Source organism: Cydia strobilella, chromosome Z (genome assembly GCF_947568885.1).
Source record: "Cydia strobilella chromosome Z, ilCydStro3.1, whole genome shotgun sequence".
Taxonomy (NCBI): domain Eukaryota; kingdom Metazoa; phylum Arthropoda; class Insecta; order Lepidoptera; family Tortricidae; genus Cydia; species Cydia strobilella.
This window is the reverse complement of record NC_086068.1, coordinates 55,248,783-55,268,173: the sequence shown is the minus strand read 5'-3', so window position 1 is coordinate 55,268,173 and position 19,391 is coordinate 55,248,783. Positions and strand designations below refer to the sequence as shown.

Genomic DNA, 19,391 nt, shown 5'->3' with positions numbered 1-19,391 from the left:
ACGGACTGATTCTAATTTTAGTAAACGTCAAACATTAAATCTCGATACGATATGGATCTAGCAAACGTTAAAAATTAGATCTCGATACGATATCAATCGGATCTTTCAGTGTCAAAAGTGACGTTTCTTAAAAAAACCGGCCTAGTGCGATCGGACGCGCCATTACGCAAAAAACGGCAAAAAATTACGTTGTATGGGAGCCCCACTTAAATATTTATTTTATTCAGTTTTTAGCATTTAGAAATACATCATCTGTGAAAATTTCAACTGGTGACAGACAGACGGACGGACAGACAACGGACAGTGCTGGAGTCTTAGTAATAGGGTCCCGGTTTTTACCTTTTGGGTACGGAACCCTAAAAAACGTCACTTTTGACACTGACAGATCCGATCCAACTCGTATCGAGATATAATTTTTGACGTTAATTAAAATTAGAATCAGGTCGTTAGCCTATAAAATAATAGATGCGTCACCAGTAAAACTTACCGATAAAAGCCCGAACGTCATAAGAGGTACCAATGGGCGCCCCGTGGTACTGCTTAGCGGGTACCAGCTGCACGCTAGGGGGCGCCAGCGGCGTAAGCTCCAGTTGAAACGGGTACGCGTGGGCGCCTAGGCGCTTCATTAAAGCCTCCTGCAGACAAGAAAAAAAAGTACCTAGGAGATATTTAGGACTGTTACGCAGCGTACTACGCAGGCGAACAACACGCGAAGCGATGCGGCGCGGGGTGAATCAATCATTTGATACCTATAGAAGTGTCCTACGTGGGCGATCTCGTTGCGAACGCGAACGCCGTGGGCCCGCCGCGCCGCGCCGCGCCGCTTCGCTTCGCGTTCGCGAGTTGTTCGCTTACGTAAGACGCTGCTTTACAAAATATGTAAAGTAACATTGTTGTTGATGTAGATGATGAACATTAACCACATAAACGGTAAAAGACGAACATACATTTCCAAATGTTCGGATATAAATGTTATTAATTTATTATTTATTATTTGTTTACTCGTACTGTGCTCCGCAACTAAGTTATTTTATTTTGAAATCTCTTAGACACTTGCACAATCCCACTAAGCCGGGGATAAGCGGTTAAGCCCTTAACCCAGTGTCAAATAATGTAATCTGAGAAAATAGAAAAACGTTTATGATTCACTTATTTGTCAGATGACATTTAAAATAAGGTTGGCAACAATAAATTCCATACAATATTTTAAGTGGTCATTACACGAAGTATCGAAAAGTGCCAAAAAGATGGTAGTTTCTACTACAGCTTATCATGGGACAGAACAGGTACCTACAGAGTAGTGTTAAAATGATATAAGCTTCAATAAATGTGTTTTACCCAAGGAAGCATAAAGATTAAAATTCATATTGCTGATAAATATATCCCTCCTAACATCATAAAACCGAAAGTGACTTTGTCTATCTGTTACCTCTTCCTTCACGCTTAAACCGCCGGACTGAACCGGAAGATACAATTTGAATGAATGAATGAATGATACTTTATATGGTATGTAATTTAGAGTCCCGAGGAAGGACATAGGAAAGTTTTTATCAGTCAACACCATCATCATCAATCATGAAGATAGTATATCATAAAGAATATTATTTTGTACCTATTCTAACATTTATCGGAATTTTTCGAACGAATTACTACTAAGTATTTGGATAGCGCTTTGAATTATGTATTGATCGATTTTTTCAGGAGAAGTACCTAGAAAGATAGTTATCATTAGGGTTTTTATCTCATGAAATACAAAAAAGGAAAAGAAAATCATCAAAAAACTTTAAAATTGAAATTGAAAAAGGTTCTTTTATACATTTGCTATAAAGTATAATTAGGAGTAGGTCAACTTTTAGTATTTTATCCCTCAGGACAATGCCTTAGCTGGACTCCTAAATCCCTATTCGCCCATTAGCATCAAATGCTATGTATATTCAAAGAATGAAAGTGGAATTGAAAAGCAAGAATCGGAAGAAGGCATTGAAATCGCAACAATTGCTCTACTCACTATTGAAAACTGAACAACCGGTTTTCATGGACTACATCCATCAGACCTGATATTCTGGATGTATATGTTACGGGCAACTTGATAAGTCCGGTTACTATGAATAATGATCGGTCTGTATGCATAATGCCCGTATCAAGTGGGCAATGTAATTAAAACTGCATGAGTAATCACTTTGACCGGTCAGTATGAATAATGACCACCCTACCTTGGGCAGTGTAATAAAACAGATGAGCTGTAGTGTAGGTTTAGTTTAGGTAAGATCTGCAACCCCGCACAGAAAGGAACTACTTACAGAAAAGTTGGTTTAGGTTAGGTTAGAATTGCAACCTCCCACAGAAATGAATTATTTATAGAAAAGTAGGGTTAGGTTAGAACTGCAATCCCACACAGAAATAAACTGCTTTCACCTCGGCGCGACAGAATTTATCACATTGCCCGGCTAGAAGTGGGGAAGTATTCATACTTCCCGGTCCAAGTGATAAATTCAAGCTATCTCAAACCTTGATTCGCGTTCGCTTCGCTTCGCGTTCGCGAGTTGTTCGCTTACGTAAGACGCAGCGCACTCCACACCCTCGGTGTAGCTGTTGATGTCTTGATGATGTGGTCTTTTCAAGCTATTTTTCCTCGACTGTAGTAAAATGTTTATATTTTCCCACTTTTACTGTACTTATAATAAACACTCTCTAAGAGTTTTGTCACGTCAACTCTTAGCACAATGACATTCTCCCTGCGGGCGGATTCAAACCTTGTCGCTTCAATATTAAGGTCGAAATCAGATTGACCACGTCCTTTATGAACCATAACAGAGGTTGGCGGGATATTTAGAGATCGGCATGAAAATGCAATGATGAAGGACTGCTTACAGTGGAAGAAATAGCGCAACTGCGCGCGTTTTTTAGTTCAAGTCTCGAGCTAGCAAATGCGCGCTGTTGCGAACTTGCTAATAGTTAATAAGTTCCCAAAAACCGACGTTGTCACAACTCTCCTCTGTCACAATTCACCTCGGTCTCCCCTAGAGACGACACAGATCGAATAATATAAAATTGAAAACTTAGTTTACAATAACTAAGCCTACTTCTGGACCCCTAGGGTAAATTTCATTCGATAGCGTGACTAGCGTTCGCGTTTGCGTTATTTTTGTATGGGATTTTGAACAGCGCGCCAAGCGGGACGTTTTGAAAACTCAAACCCATATAAAATGACACTTGACGCAAACGCGTACGTCACGTCATGCTATCGAACTAAATGTAGACTAAGGGTAAACAGTGGCTCAGCTCGAACAGTGGCTCAATCGCCTAAATATCGCCTCTCTCGTGCTGAAATTAGGTTGAGTGAGCTACTGTACCCGGCATTTTTCTACCGAGCCACTGTTCCCTCCTTGATCCTACTGAACAGCTTCTACGCTTACCTCTAAATATTTGTAGAATATTTTTACTGTCTATAAAATCTACGGAACGCTAATTGAAGTTGATGTTCACGCTTGATGGATTCACAGACGGAAAATTTTACGATTTAATTTGTGTTTGTTAAGAAAATTATAATTATGAACCGACGAAACATTTAAGGGCGAGCTTTTTCAACTTAACTCATTTAAAAACGTTTAAAATTGTGCTCTGGTATTTATTTAAAAAGTTGTAGATGTACTAAGCTTATTTGGGCAATAGAATTGCCTCACTATCTAAACAACTTTTGTTAGACAAGGTGTTCCAAGGCAAACTTTAAAAGTGTGTTGATTTAAAAAAAATCCGGAGAAGTGCAAGTCGGACTCGCCCATCGAGGGTTCCGTCAAACTTTTTTTTTACAAATTTAATGTTTTCAGATTTTTTCCTTGTACTTGTAGTGTAAGACAATCTAGGTCAACATGCAGGAAGTATGTACCTACGGCTGTATTTTTCGATTCCCTTGAGTGTCAAAATATACTTTTTTTTTTGCGACAGAAACGGCCGTTTCTTTTTTTACGTTGACTTAGAAGTTTGTTTTTTTCACAGCTTGAAGGGACCAGCTTCTGAGTATATAGTTTTAATTTCAACTCGATACCTGCACGCGTTCCCGAGATAAAGGGTCTTGACAGACAGATGGACGGACAGACGGACGGACAACAAAGTGATCCTATAAGGGTTCCGTTTTTTTACTTTTGAGGTACGGCACCCTAAAAATAACGTCTAATAATAATGCAGGAGGCGTTCTACATGACATTAAAGCTCTCCAAGGGGCCTCTACGTGTTGGATTTATATCCCCACGCAAGCCTATCAAAAGACCGGGATGCATAGGCCCGTGATATCCAAGGAGATACAAATAATGCAGCGTTTTATCTTAGCAAAACAATACCCGAAACAAATTGACAAGTGTTTGTAAATAGATCTAATTTTGATTAAACAATGATGATAAAATGTATTTAAGTATACTAATTTATTGAAAAAGTCATTTATTTACATACAAGATATGTATGTATGCAGTGATACTACTAAACGAAATTAATAACTAGCTTAAATCTAAAATAGGCCCTTGAGGCATTGTACCATATGTACCAAGCATGCTGGCGGCATTTCCTCACTGTATCGCAATGCTAGGAAGCTGCCAGCTCTTCGGTCACCAGTTACGTCAACCAGACGCTTCGCGTTTTCTGCAAGCAACTTGTGCGCGCTGGGACCCCATGGACCGAGAGTTACAACTCCAAAAAATCATTTATTTATTTACCTGTAAAGCGGTGCTTGGTTCCCTCTCGTGATTGCAGTTCAGAGGCCACACTTGGGCGAGGCTCATGATGGCCTCATTGCAGAATTTCAAGCCCATCACCTCTTCGTCTTCACGTCCATATCTGTAACAAGATATTTTTTTATATAAATATAATTTCTTTATCGTATAAATTCACTCACCTCATTCGTGATAATACAGTTTTAACGCAAACATAACCACCCAATCCACCCAGATACAAGAACAATCACAAGCTGCTATATAGGCTGCTAAAATCAGAGCCTTTTTGGGTTTGGCTTCGTTACGTAACAGGGAAAACGTCCACAGCTCCACAGTTTATACGTATTGTGACCTCATCCTTTTCAGCCTATGTTACGTGGAAGATAAAGCAAATCGATTGGAAACTTATCTCTTTATTCAAATTTTACAAGCCTAAATTAGTTATGTATTATCCCTCTTGTACAAGTACAGTCGCCATCGGATATATCGGAGCGACCGAGATGCTCAAAAATATCTGAACACGCACTCTAGCGCCTTGACAATAGAGGCGTGTTCAGATATTTTGAACACGTTGCCGCTAGGATATATTTGATGGTAACTGCACATATAAGTAAATGACAGATGAAGATAAACGATTATTAGCTAATTGAGGCTTGTAACGCGTTTATTATGACGCGATTATCCATCAATACTACGAGTAGTTTGACGCTTATGCATAATGCTGAAATTGTAATTCTTCTTTTTGACTAGAAGGTATATATGCCTAATAAATAATAATATTATAAATACTGAACTTCGGTATAAAGGATGACTCACGTTAGACCGGGCCGTGACCGGGCCGGAGCTTCCGGCGCTTCGTTTTCTATGGAAAGCATCACGTGATCACGGCCCGGTCACGGTCCGGTCTAACGTGAGTCATCCTTAAAATAAAATTGTTTATTTAAACTATCTATACCGTTCTTAAAACAAACAGTTTGAAGTAATTTATGCCCAAAGCCCCGATTACTTGTCTTTTAGATGGAGTAGACGGTCCCTTCAAGCTGTGAAAAAAGGCCTGCAACCGTAATTTGTGTCTGTTAGGAAGAGAAACAAACAAAAGTAACAAGTCTGAGATCTTTATACTACTGTCTGTGCGAGCTGTGGGCCTTGAGAACCCATATTAACTACAAATCCATAATATTATCGAACTTGCTCAGAAAATTTCAAGAAGATCGGTTGAGAAATGCGGCCTGTAGAGGAAAACAGCCAGACAACGAAAGCATTTTTATTTTTTATCTTGGCTGAAACGGATGCTTCGCGCTGGCTGGTCGATAACGTTATATCGTAACCGTGATCGTAACCACTCCAATGAGCCTCCATATTTTTAATATTTCACTATGGGTATGAGAGAATTTAAGTCGTATCCACATTTACGACTTGGTACTATAACTCTGTATCATTAGGTATTAAAATAAAAGTAAACAAACAATTTGTATATTTTCGGGTAGTATTTATTTATTGGTTAACCAACCAAATACAAAACCGCTTTGATCTGTAACTGAACGACCTGACTTTAACCTACATTATTTGATCATGTAATGTTTTCAACTACCCTCAACTGGCTTTAGGAGCCATTTGAGAGAAGATTTTGTTTACTTTTATTTAAATACCTAAAGATACAGAGAAATACATCGACTGGAAAATAAGTATCTAGGGATAAAAACAGACTGTTGTAGTATATGTACCTAATATCGTGTAGATTGCAACTGAGTAGCACGGTAGTAAGTTACAAGTTAAGAAGCCTACGTGGTGACCTCGTGATCTTAGTTAACTGTTTATAAGCGGAGTCATTGAATAAGTAGTCTATGCCCCAAACTAAAAGCGTGTCTGAAAGGCGGAGAGAACATGAAACCATTTCCGCTCTTGGCCACTAAATGAATACTAATAGACGTGAATTTAACAAACCATTAGTTTTCCATTTAACAAAGGATGACCGCAACAAAATTGAGGCGGCGATTTTCAGACCGGCCTTATTTTATTATATACAGCTACCCGCCCCGGCTTCGCACGGGTAGTTGAACTAATTTACACAAAACCTTAACAAATTATATACATAAACCTTCCTCTCGAATCACTATCGATTAAAAAAAACCGCATCAAAATCCGTTGCGCAGTTTTAAAGATCTAAGCATGCATAGGGACAGACATACAGATAGCGGAAAGCGACTTTGTATTGTACACGGAAAGAACATGTCTAGTCACTTAAGTAACATTTTGAGTAATCGCGGTTTTAAAATTTGGAACCATGACAAAATGTATGATAATTCCGTGATAAGTTTTAACTAAAAAAAAGTTGTGTTACATATATTATACAGTGGTAGAAATAGTACATTTCGATGCTAGTGCGGAAAGTATGTCATTACTTCACGAGTACCTCTCTCAAGTCCATTATTTAAAAAAAATGTTCGCTCCCTAAGCAACCTTTATCAATTAGTTTTCGCTGCCCTTTTACCAAGTTTTATGTTCCTAGCTTAAACGAAAACTTGAATCACATATAAACTTACATCCCCTTCTTAAACCTCTTTGAATTTGGGTTGAATTATTAAGAACGTTGAAATAACTTTTTTTGTAATATTATACAATGCCTTTCTAAGAAGTTTCAAAGCATTTGTAATGGATTCAAACTTTTAACCTCTTAAGGGGATGAATATTTAAAAACGCTTAATAGTACATTTCGATGCTAGTGCGGTTAGTATGTCATTAAATATAATAGCATAACATTAGAGATGTCTTGCCACGAGCTGTAGGCGAGTGGCAAGACTCGGGACGAGTGAAAAATGACATTTCCGCACGTGTATCGAACGACGTTTTTAATACAGTTGCGAAAAAATAAGAAAAGCAACAAGTAAGGAATTCGAAGCATTTATATTATTAATTCTGTGACATCATTGACATTGACATTATGAAGAGGTGTTTTTTTAGCTGGGTGTTATTATTATTGGACCCACTTTAATGAAAGTTTTTTTTTTAAATGCATGTTCTATAAGACAGAAACAATTGTAAATATAAAACATTGTACTATTTATACCCAAATATCGTTAATTACGATTATTTGTGTATCGTACATTTATAAAAACAATATCGAATGTTGCCTTTGGAAACATAAAGCAGAAAGAAAAAACGCCTCTTCTTTGACAGGCGTTCCGTTCCATTCAGACAACGTATTAAGAACGGTTTTTCAATATTCAATATTAAAAAAATAGACGTGTTGTAATGATGAAGAGGTAAGTAATAAAATATGAAATATGTATATTTTCGTATTCTTACATTAACAGTAGGTTTTTATGTTGATTACGACGTTTAAAGGAAACTAATATTAACACTCATCAATAAGTAGTCATGAATTGGAACAAGAATAAATTTTAAAAAATTGGAAAAGTAAAAAGCACTAGTTCGCGAAAATCAACTTTCAGCACGCTAAACAGCTACGTAAAGTAGCACTTTTTGAGCAACTGTATTAAAAAAGATATAACTAATAGTTCATTAAGAGCTCTACATTTTGAAATGAAAATCTATTTTTCACCTCAGCAGCTCGAACAAGCATACTTTCGTCACTCCCTGGAATGAAGAAAGTGCGACTTTCCTCACTCCAAAGAGTGAAACAAAGTAGCTTTTTAAATTAGTGAAGGCCATGAACTGCCACTTCATACTTTTATTCTTTTTTTTCTGTATTATTCTGTGTAATTCGAAATACATTTTAACCTTTAATATGTTCTCACTACTGAGGTGAAACTATGTGTGCAACACGAGAGCAAAGTTATTTTACATCTCGTGTTTTTGACTCAAAATAAACACTCGCAAGAAAAACCAACTTTCCTCTCTTTTTGCACATATAACTATTTTCCGATAAAAGTGACTAGACATGTTCTTTCCGTGTACTCTTTATGTAGTGACTAGTTTGTCCTTGTGTCTTCGTCTGCGTAGTATGTATGGTGTCTTCATAAAAACTATCCTATTAAATATATTAATAACGGGTCACTCACGTATTTTGTCGAAAAACGCTCGAACGAGTCGAGTTGAAACTGAGTTGGGTACTACGTCGGTGTGGACGAACCATTAGCGAATGACGTAGTGAGTGTTGTGTGCAACCCATCATTTGACAATAATGCCGTAAACGAGGGTAGTTTCTTATCTCATTTCATTTTTGACACTGACAGATCAGCATCATATCGGAAACAGGTCGAATAACTAAAACTCGGGACTTCCGGTTCGAGCGCCATCTTGATAGTTAGCATCGAGATTAATTACTTTGTTTTTTGCTCATTAATATTGTTTAAAGTGTAATATCGATAGCTTATTATACAGTAAACTAATGTGGTAGTGTGCAGTGAACGGAGAATTAATTATGAAGCGCGTTTAACCACCATCTTGGAGTCAACGGCCGGTAGTCCACGTGCTTCTTGTAAAGTCTAGCTATCGATTTACAAGAGCTAACAAATCACCGTACACTGTCTTGTACAACCGTACAATTTTTGTCGTTTTAAAACCTCTTAATACCTTGATACTGGCGAAATAGTCCCACTGGGCTGAAGCCATAATTTGAAAAGAAGAAGAAGAACTAAAACTCGAATTGACCTGATATTTAGTTACTTTTGCTATTAGAATAGTAATGTCGGTTCCAGTATACAAACAGGTTCTAGGTATTAAGTAAAATGTATTACGACAAAGGTATTGAAAGAACAACAAAATAAAGTAACATTAAAACTAAACTATACCTAAAAATAATAAATCTTAAAGCAAACTTATAAACAAAAAATGCTCCCCAGGTCAACTTCATGCGTTATAGTGCCCAGAAGGCTGGCAGCGTTACCTCTTTGGATGGCCAGGCTTATCCTCTGGCCGAGGTAGCTGCCAGCCCTCTTGTCACCTGAGGTGTCAACAAGGTGCTGGGAAATTTCATTGAAAAGGGTTTTTGCGCTGAACCTCCACGGTCCCAGAGTTTCTACGCCAAACGGAGCAAATATGTAGCCCTCGCCGAGGACAGCATATTTGCGCCGCTTGTTCTGTTCTGCGGTTGTAGCGGTTGACGGAGGTCGCCGTGTCAACGCAGGTGGCGTCCCACACAAACGTCCTTCCCAGCCTCCACGGAATGAGTGTCATTTCGTCGGGCCGCTTGCCGTCGTCGCGTGCGATTCCGTTCAGCTCTAGGATGGCCGGCACGCTAACGGAAGCAAGCGCCCTCCGGATGACATCATTCAGGGAGGCGTGGCGAGAGATGCGGCCCGCGCTTCTCTGGCAGGATAAGCCGTGGTGGCCCAGCTCGTCAACATTGGAGCCACAGCGGCAGCGGTGGGGCTCATTGGTTTTGACCCCCAGTCGCAGACTGGTAGCGAGCACGAGGGTCGTTCTCTCTAGGAGGGCGCCTATGTTGGATGCAATGCATGGAGCCAGAGCCCCGACTCTGGCTCTGATACGGCTAGGAGACGAGCGCGCTCTGCAGGGCTTTAAGCATTATCAATAAGTGCTTTTAGAGTGGCTCTCATTTATTAATTCGTGGTGGCTCTGCAGAGGGGCTTATTCCAGTCTTTGTGAATTTACGAAGGCTGGGATTGGATTATCCGGGCAGGCTTGCGTCCAAGCATTTTTGGCCTCGCTCTGTATTTTGATGCAGATATTGTCGGCGGTATTCAGAGTAAACATTTTTTGAATCACAGGACCACTTTTATTATTTTAATAAGCTGTTTACTAGAACTAATTATTACGATTTGAAAAGTAAAATTAATCGTTAAGGATGACTCACGTTAGATCGGGCCGTGTCCGGGTCGGAGCTTCCGGCGCTTACTTTTCTATGACATGATAGGTGATCACGTGGTGCTTTCCATAGAAAACGAAGCGCCGGAAGCTCCGGCCCGGACACGGCCCGGTCTAACGTGAGTCATCCTTTATTTAACACAAGTAAAATCATTGTAAAAAACACTGTAAGTTAAAACCTTTTTAATTATAGTTGGTCAAACCAATTTGTCAGTCAGTAACAACCAGGAAAATTATACTTATCCCTTTCTTTTGGGTGCTAGTACTAGTGTAAGGCAAAGATAGTATGATTCTCTCTGTCTATGTTTGAAATGAGACAGTCCTTTGACAAACTATATTTTCTGAGATTATATATTATTTGTAAGTAACAATTAAGGTAAACAGCAATTGAGGCTGCACTTAGGCAATAACAACAACTGACAAATGGAAAACATCATTCGATTAAGTAGGATTAATATCCTAATATTTAATAACTTGGACTCCTAACCGAGTAACCTAACCGATTCACATATTTTTATACTCAATAAAGGCACAAAAAGAATATTGTTACGGATTATAGCGTTATTGCACTCACGGTATATTAAATAACACTTTTGCCCTTGAGGGAAAAATGGAAGAAGAAATCTTTATTGCCAATCCTGGTGAGAATAAAGATGCCTTTACAGATAATAATTTTACGCATGAAATCTGAAATTGTAACAAGATAACGTTTATATTTCACATAAAGTTTAGTATTCCTCGTTTTTCAACTTAAAAGTGTTTATTACTATGCTCAAGATCTATGAAAATAGATCATGTTCTATGGATATTTACAGACATATTTACTCGGTTTCAAGTGACATGTATTTCAGCAGTATACTCAGGCAATTAGATCGATTGAGATAATCTTAAGAAGCTGTTGTGTTTCATTACGCAGCGTACTACGTAGGCGAACAACGCAAACGCGAAGCGGCGCGGCGCGGCGCGGCGCGGAGCGGGGTGAGTCAATCCTTTGATAGGTATCTATTTTTACCTATAAAAGTGTCCTACGTGGGCGATTTCGTAGCGAACGCGAACGCCTTGGGCCCGCCTTCGCCTACGTAAGATGCGGCGTTACAATCTTCTTGTGTCTCAATCATTATTGTACTAGGGTGTCATGAATGTCATGATAACCATAACGAAATGCTCACTGCATTCTATCGGATACCAACATAATGTAAATATAAGACGCAACCAACTGAGCAATTCCTTAATTATATTTGTTGTATTGTTTTTTCTACTCAGAAGATATCACGATCTCGATATTTTCGTATTGTGTTGCCAAAATTCCATTTTACTAAGTAGTATGAATGGATCAAAGGAAGTTTTTAAATTGTATCCGTACATTTTTGGTACTTTTTTCTTCTTTTTTTAGGGTTCCGTACCTCAAAAGGAAAAAACGGAACCCTTAAGGATGACTCACGTTAGACCGGGCCGTGTCCGGGCCGGAGCTTCCGGCGCTTCGTTTTCTAACGCATATAAATGAATTTTAAACATGGGGGCCACTTTTAAATGAGAAAATTAATAAATAAAGTTTTTCAAACTATATCGTGTTATATATCAAATGAAAGAGCTCATTGTGGGAATCTCAAATATACGTTTTATTATAATTTTAGGATAAACAATTTAGAAGTTATTCAAGAAAATAGGCAAAAAAGGACCATTCCCCTCCCCCCCCTTTATCTCCGAAACGACTGGGTCTAAAATTTAAAAAAAAATAAACAAAATAGATCTTTACCTATAGATTACAGGAAAACCTATTAGAAATTGCAGTCAAGCGTGAGTTGGACTTAATTACTTAGTTTTTGATCCAACCCCTACGGGTTGTTTAAAGACATTTCACTCACGTTTCACATAAAAAATACATTGTTTAAATTGTGTAAAATACGGAACCCTCGAACGCTAGTCAGACTCGCACTTGGCCGGTTTTTTTCTTGTCGGGATGGAGACATCGTTATTCTTAGTAGAAATAACAAAAAACTCACAGAAAAAGTCAGAAATAAAAAGTGCCATTTTTCGAGAAATAATCAATTTTTTGAGGGTAGTCAGGTAAATCAAATTTCAAATTGTGTCCCTATTCATCGCAGCCATATTCACCCCGTTTGACGGCACCTACAGTAGGTGAGCATTTTTCGAAAATTGACACTGTTTTATTTGTGACTGAGAAATTGTCAGGTAAATCACATTTTAAGTTTTGTCCTTATTCACCCCAGCCATTCCTGTTCACCCCGGTTGACGGTATTCTTTCCATAAAAACTTAGATGACCTCAAAAGTTACTTTGTAAGCGCTATTAGTAGTTTTTTAATGAACTTGAAACTGAGAGGGGACGATTCAACTTCTCCTTGCCAACTTGCTCTAATTAGAGTTTCCAACTTTGCCGACAATGGACTTGGAAAAGTTCTGATACTTTATGTTTAAATACTTTATATGTAACTACTAAGTCTAATATACCCCACTATGTATATACGCAAGTAACATTTAAGTCCTAAAATTTTGGTTTTTATCTCTGAAAGCTTGTATAGACGTCGTATTGAGGTTTCGGAGGTGACCGCCTGTCGTATATAAGCGTTCGGCAACACCTTATTGCTCTATAGGCTTAACAGCTAATATATTTTATTAGTAATTGATATAAAGGTTTACACCATTTTATAGAGCTGTTATAGGCGTGTACTATAACGGGTTAAATATAACCACTATAGCCAGACAACGAAACGCTTTGTGTCTCTCTATCATTCTACCTTATTAGTGCGACAGTGACAGTTGCGTTTCGATCGCTACGAAGCGTAAGCGATTGGCATGTTGGCTACGCGGTCTGAACCCCTTCCTAGTGTAAATTTCATTCGATAGCGTTAGAAGCGTTCGCGTTTTGCGTTGTCTATTTTTGTCTGTGATTTTTGTATACCTACCCACCATCACAGGGCGGACACGCATCAAAAATCACTCGCGTTTCTATGTGTGAACGGCACGTCCGTACACGCGTCATGCGTCATAGTGTAAGTTGCTTAAAAATAGTACTAAGAACACGCCAGAAGTCCGCCAGATTTCTGTCGCGGGGCGAGGTAATTCGAATCGGGGCGGGGAGGTGCGTGGCCGTTCTGTATGATAATACTATTACTTATTCTGTGCCACCACACAACATTTTCCTATTTTAATTTGAACCATGTAGTTAACTAGTAAACTGGGATGTATTTATTTTGTTTGTTTGAGAAAGCAATGAAAAAAAAGAATTACTTCTTGATTTGGCTTAAGAACGGTTCTAATTAGATTGTTTTGAAACGTCAGTGAACAAGTATAGTCCGCTGCAGAGATAACTGACCCCTGGATAGAAATTTGTTTGCATGGGGGTCAGCTACACATTGGACCTTACGAGGATAATGCAGTCCTTCGAGAAAACCTCGACAAGAAGATTACACAGCCGGAGTGTTCGCAGAAAGAAATTTACTTTGAAATACTTCTTTCTTTTTATACAAATCGATCCCAATTGATTTCTTTGATTGTGTTTAGTTTCCAGAGCCAATATTAAGCCTCCTGCGAACCTTTTCGAATAGATGACCAAATTGACCAATAGGATCAGATCAGGAGTAAATCTCTCATTACGCAAGCTAATACATAGCTTCCCTTTTATCCCCTTTTCCACAACCGTAATATTTTAATAGTTATTTGTTTTACAAGGGGTCAAAGTTGGGTTTTGAGGGTTTCAAGGCACGAGGGTTACAACCCAGTGAAACACAAAACCACACCAACGGGAGGAAAATACTAGCTGTAAAAAAATTCATACATCAACAACAACTCACCTGAATGTAAGAGTGACTTGCCCATACAGCTTCTTATTATCCACGTGTTCGGGGTCCACGTGCAGAACACCCTGTATGCGGTCGATGCTGTTCGTCTCCACCACAAGGTCCCGCGACGCCAGGTATAAGGTGAGCTTATTGTTGGGGGACGATTTTTTGAACACCCTGTGGACAAAATGAAAGAGTAAACTTAGCAGAAAACGACACAGGTACAGTCGAAGGGAAAAATATCGATGCTAACAAATGGCTTAAAAATGTGACTTTTTAACCAAAAGGTACCACATTGTCGCTTGTCGATAAGGTTGATTTCTAATTGAAGTTATATGGAAATAGCGCCTTACTGACAAGCAACAATAAGTACCCTTTTAGTTGAAAATGGCACAAATATGTAAACACGACTTTATTGTCCAAGGTGTAAGAGCGTAAACATATTTTTGAAACTTTGGGAATGTATATATATTTATGCCCTTGACTGTACATACTAGTGACTGCGTGTTGTAGGTACACCTCGCGAATCCCATGGCTCCGCCATTTTGAAAATAATCCATAAATTTACATCGGTCATAAAATAATGAAGTCCCTGTAGTACCACGCTGCGTCTTACGTAAGCGAACACTCGCGAACGCAAAGAGAAGAGGCGCGTCGCGGCGCGGCGGGCCCAAGGCGTTCGCGTTCGCAACGAAATCGCCCACGTAGGACACTTCTATAGGTATCAAAGGATTGATTCACCCCGCGCCGCATCGCTTCGCTTCTCGTTCGCGTGTTGTTCGCCTACGTAGTACGCTGCGTTACTTTACTGCGTTAGCCTGGTTCTTCAGGGATAAAAACGTACCAATGCTAGTGATGACTAGTGATCAATTAAATATCGACGCAAATGTTATCGATAACGATGGCAAGCAATTTCTGAATCATAGTCACAAAACGTGACTCATCCTTGAGGTAGCATCATTAATTAAGAGTAGGTGTTAGTTATTTTATTATCTTTGCTCTCGTTCGGCAAGTGAATGGCAATAACACCCCCACCCCAACCCTCAGGTGTCAAGAGGAGTAAAGTTACACTCCAAGGGACTTCAAGTCGACAAAGTTTTAGATTCGATTTTTTCTTCCGTCTGTTTATTTGTGATGGGAATATTGGGAATATGTAGTAAGACTAGTAAGTAAGTTTATTTGTGTAGAGTCAGACCAAGACAAGTCTGCAAGGATTTTAATAGCACACACAGTGCAGTTGAAACGTCAAACTTCTATGAAATTATGACGTACAAATAACACTTGCACTGCGTGTGCTATTAAAATCTTTGCAGGCTTATCTTGATCTACCTACTTTAATATTTTTACATTACTACAAGAGAATAGATAGCTTTTAAAATGCTTGTTTGGAAATAAACGTTTGATATTAATTATCATTAAATAAATGGTTTCAGAATTTAATAAAAATACCTAAATAATAAATTTTAAGTCATAAACCTTAAATTCCATAAGAAACATTTTATTTTTTTAAATGATGTTGAATGTCTGAACGCACAAGTTGAGCCGATGCAATTTCAAAACGCATCGTCAGAAGTGTCTACATTGTCAACAAAAAAAATCTCACCGACTCCGACACGTACAACTACACAACATCCAGAGTTTTATCGTAAAAAATGAGTGATTTCAGTGATGAAGATGATCTAACGCCTGTGGATGTTGCACTTTCCTCGCTATAGTGAAGGGAAAAGTTTTGTGTTACACACTCTTGTTTTACAAGGGGGCAAAGTTGTTGTTTTTAACCTCTCGTGCTAATATTGATACCCGAGCAAACGAAAGATTCCAAAATTGAACCACGAGCGTAGCAAGTGGTTCGAAAACTGGAATCTTGAGCGTTGCGTGGGTTTCAAGACACGGGGGTAAAGAAATATTGCCACCGAGTGAACCCTAAAACTATTCACCATACCAACAAGGAAAATATCTAAACTAACTGTAAAATATCAAACAAAATCAAAGCAAATCGATACAAAATGAATGTTATTAAATATATATCATTCAAAATCATCATTTTAAAGTCAATTCTACCAGCAAACATAAGAAAACAACTCAAAATTTGCATTTGATTACTTTGCCTCACATGTGAATAAAATGTTATATCAGTTTTTGAACAATCAAGAGAAGAGAGTATTGGATCCCATACATTTCACGACTTCTCTTTCCGCACAGACTCTACCAGCCGGTGTGGTGAAAAAGTTATAAAAGTTTACTTTACGAGACTATACTTCCCTTGCCGCGCAGGATACATAACATGACTAGTGTTATTAACACTAATCATGACTGAGAGTCTAAACGTAACGTTTTCGTTAGAATTTTTTCTCTGTATTGTGTGTGTGTGTTTCTCTATGTATCTAAAACAAAACAAACAAAGTCGCATCGGGTAAACATATGTTAAATTATACGAAAAACATTTTCCTTTTCCATAATTTCCGGGAAGGAAAACGGGACGTTTGTATATTTAAATAAATGACCGTCCACTATCCTCTTTACTCGAGAAAAATACCCTTATTTCGTATTACCTCACAAATATTGTAAAGTCAACCTAACCCTTTCGCTGCTTAACATATCTGGTCCAATAACATGATAATACCGGCAAACTTCAAAGGAAATTCAGTCAATGGACCTCGATCAATCACTATATTCACTATTGCCCCCTATTCCAGCACATTTAAATTGTTGATTTGCTGCCAAACTGAAACGGACCTTATGTATATGGACTTACCGTTGGGAGTTGAGAGAGCTGTCTGCTGCCATGTTGTTGGGACAATCTGTGGACAATGATTTCTATATTACTTCATTGTTGGACATTTGGCAACTGTTCTGTTGATTTGTATATTGTAGCTGCATAAAGATGACTCAAGCTAGACCGGGCCGGGGCTTCTTCGTTTTCTATGGAAAGTACCACGTGATCACCGATCAGCCGTCATAGAAAATGACATATGAGACGCCTCGGCCCAGGCACGGCCCGGTCTAGCGTGAGTCATTCTTTATACGAGCGAAAGGAGATGTTGCTAAGCGGGCGAGATGCTCAAATAAGCTGAAAATTAATACAGAGTGGCACAGAAATACGTTGACTTTGACAAGGGGCAAAGTCCAATTCCACTAAATTTGTACCATCCTAAACTAACTACTTGCAAGTTAATTTGAATTGAAGTAATTTCGTCACGGTAGTGTGAACTTTGATAATCTATGCTTAGCTATCTAGAGAACCGTCTAATATTAGTTTATCTTTTGCCGTTGTAATTTGAGCTCTGTTGAAATAAGTGTAGGTTAGCTTTTCCCGCGTAGGTTTCGGCGTTTGATCCCGGCCCTCCGTGGAGGCTATACATTCGTAATTATGATTACCTCTCATAGAGTTGTTATTCTATATAGGAAGGTTCTTAGCGAGGCGAACTGATATAACCGTTTACGCAGCGTCTTACGGGGAGGCGCGGCGCGACGGGCCCACGGCGTTCGCGTTCGCAACGAGATCGCCCACGTAGGACACTTCTATAGGTATCAAAGGATTGATTCACCCCGGGCCGCATCGCTTCGGTTCGCGTTCGCGTGTTGCTCGCCAAGCTGCAGCAAGTACAGCGGTACAAGGATTGAGAACTTTATTTACGGCAACTGGAGCCTAGGTATATTGCTTAATCTTTCTTTGATTACCAGACATATCGACATATCGAAAATAAAATGAAATATCGATATGTTTTTCGACATTCCCTTAACGTTATATGTAGAGAACACTTCAGATATCTTCTTTAACTATTTATTTTGCCACAGTATAGTAGTAGAAATTAAGTTCTTTTATTTATTTATTTATGACTGACTTATTCGATAACCGTACAAATAGAATAATATGACTCACGTTAGACCGGGCCGAGTCCGGGCCGGAGCTTCCGGCGCTTACTTTTCTATGACATGACAGGTGATCACGTGATTCTTTCCATAGAAAACGAGCCGCCGGAAGCTCTGGCCCGGACCCGGCCCGGTCTAACGTGAGTCATCCTTTATGCTGATACTCGTAATTTTTTTTTTTTTTTTTTTTTATACCACGTCGGTGGCAATCAAGCATACGGCCCGCCTGATGGTAAGCAGTTACCGTAGCCTATGAACGCCTGCAACACCAGAGATATTACACGCGCGTTGCCGACCCTTTAAAAACCTGTACACTCCTTTTTTGAAGAACCCCATACTGTAGCCCCTCGGGAAAACCTCGGCAGGGAGCTCATTCCACAGCCGCAGCGTACGCGGGAGGAAATTCCTCTTAAACCGCACAGTACGCGACCATTTAGGTGCTAGGGTGTGAGGATGAACACCCTGCCGATGGCGAGCGGTGCGGTGATAGAAAGCGGCCGTTGGCATCATGTCAAACAATTCTTCAGAGCACAGCCCATTGTACAAGCGGTAGAACACACACAAGGAGGCGAAGTCTCTCCTTAGACTTAAAGGTTCGATACCGCTTGTGAGTTTGGGATCGTCGACGATTCGTACAGCGCGCCTTTGGACTGAGTCGAAGGGTCCAAGCTGGCATCCAGGTGCTCCTGCCCAAAGGTGACAGCAGTACTCCATATGGGGTCTGACTTGCGATTTATATAGCAGCAGTCTTTGCCCCGGAGTAAAGTATCTCCGTGCTTTATTGAGCACACCGAGTTTTTTGGATGCCAGATCAGCCTTCCCTTCCAGGTGGCTACGGAATTGGACGTCACTGGAGATGTCGACACCGAGGATCCCAATACTCCCTGACATGGTAAGGGCTGTGCCTTCGAACTGTGGGACCACAGTAAATGGGGTTTTCTTAGCGGTAAACGCGCAAACTTGTGTCTTGGTGGGGTTGAATCGCACTAAATTGTCCCGGCCCCACACCGAAACTCTGGATAGAGTGCCCTCAATATCCGACACAAGCTTTTCACGACTCTCTAGCACCACGGAACGAGGGATGTTGGCACGGCCTGCGTAATAGGCATCCCCAGTACTGTCGTCTGCATAGCAATGAATGTCGTCGATAGACAACATGTCATTGATGTGCAGCAAAAACAGCGTTGGGGATAGCACAGAGCCTTAATTATACCTATCTTTCTC

General features: G+C 39.5%; 2 protein-coding genes across 2 annotated transcripts in view; both read right to left on the bottom strand.

Annotated features, from left to right (window-relative positions):
• Positions 1-17,081, bottom strand: part of LOC134753788 (phosrestin-2-like) — a 46,922-nt gene extending 29,841 nt beyond the window's left edge. The window contains exons 1-4 of the mRNA XM_063689727.1: positions 17,050-17,081; positions 14,307-14,471; positions 4,707-4,827; positions 488-635 (exon numbers count right to left, since the gene is read on the bottom strand). Coding sequence (XP_063545797.1) covers positions 488-635; positions 4,707-4,827; positions 14,307-14,471; positions 17,050-17,081 — 466 coding nt within the window. The remainder of the gene's footprint in view (positions 1-487; positions 636-4,706; positions 4,828-14,306; positions 14,472-17,049) is intronic.
• Positions 1-19,391, bottom strand: part of LOC134755207 (uncharacterized) — a 417,347-nt gene that overhangs the window by 114,547 nt on the left and 283,409 nt on the right. The gene's annotated exons all lie outside the window — the stretch shown is intronic.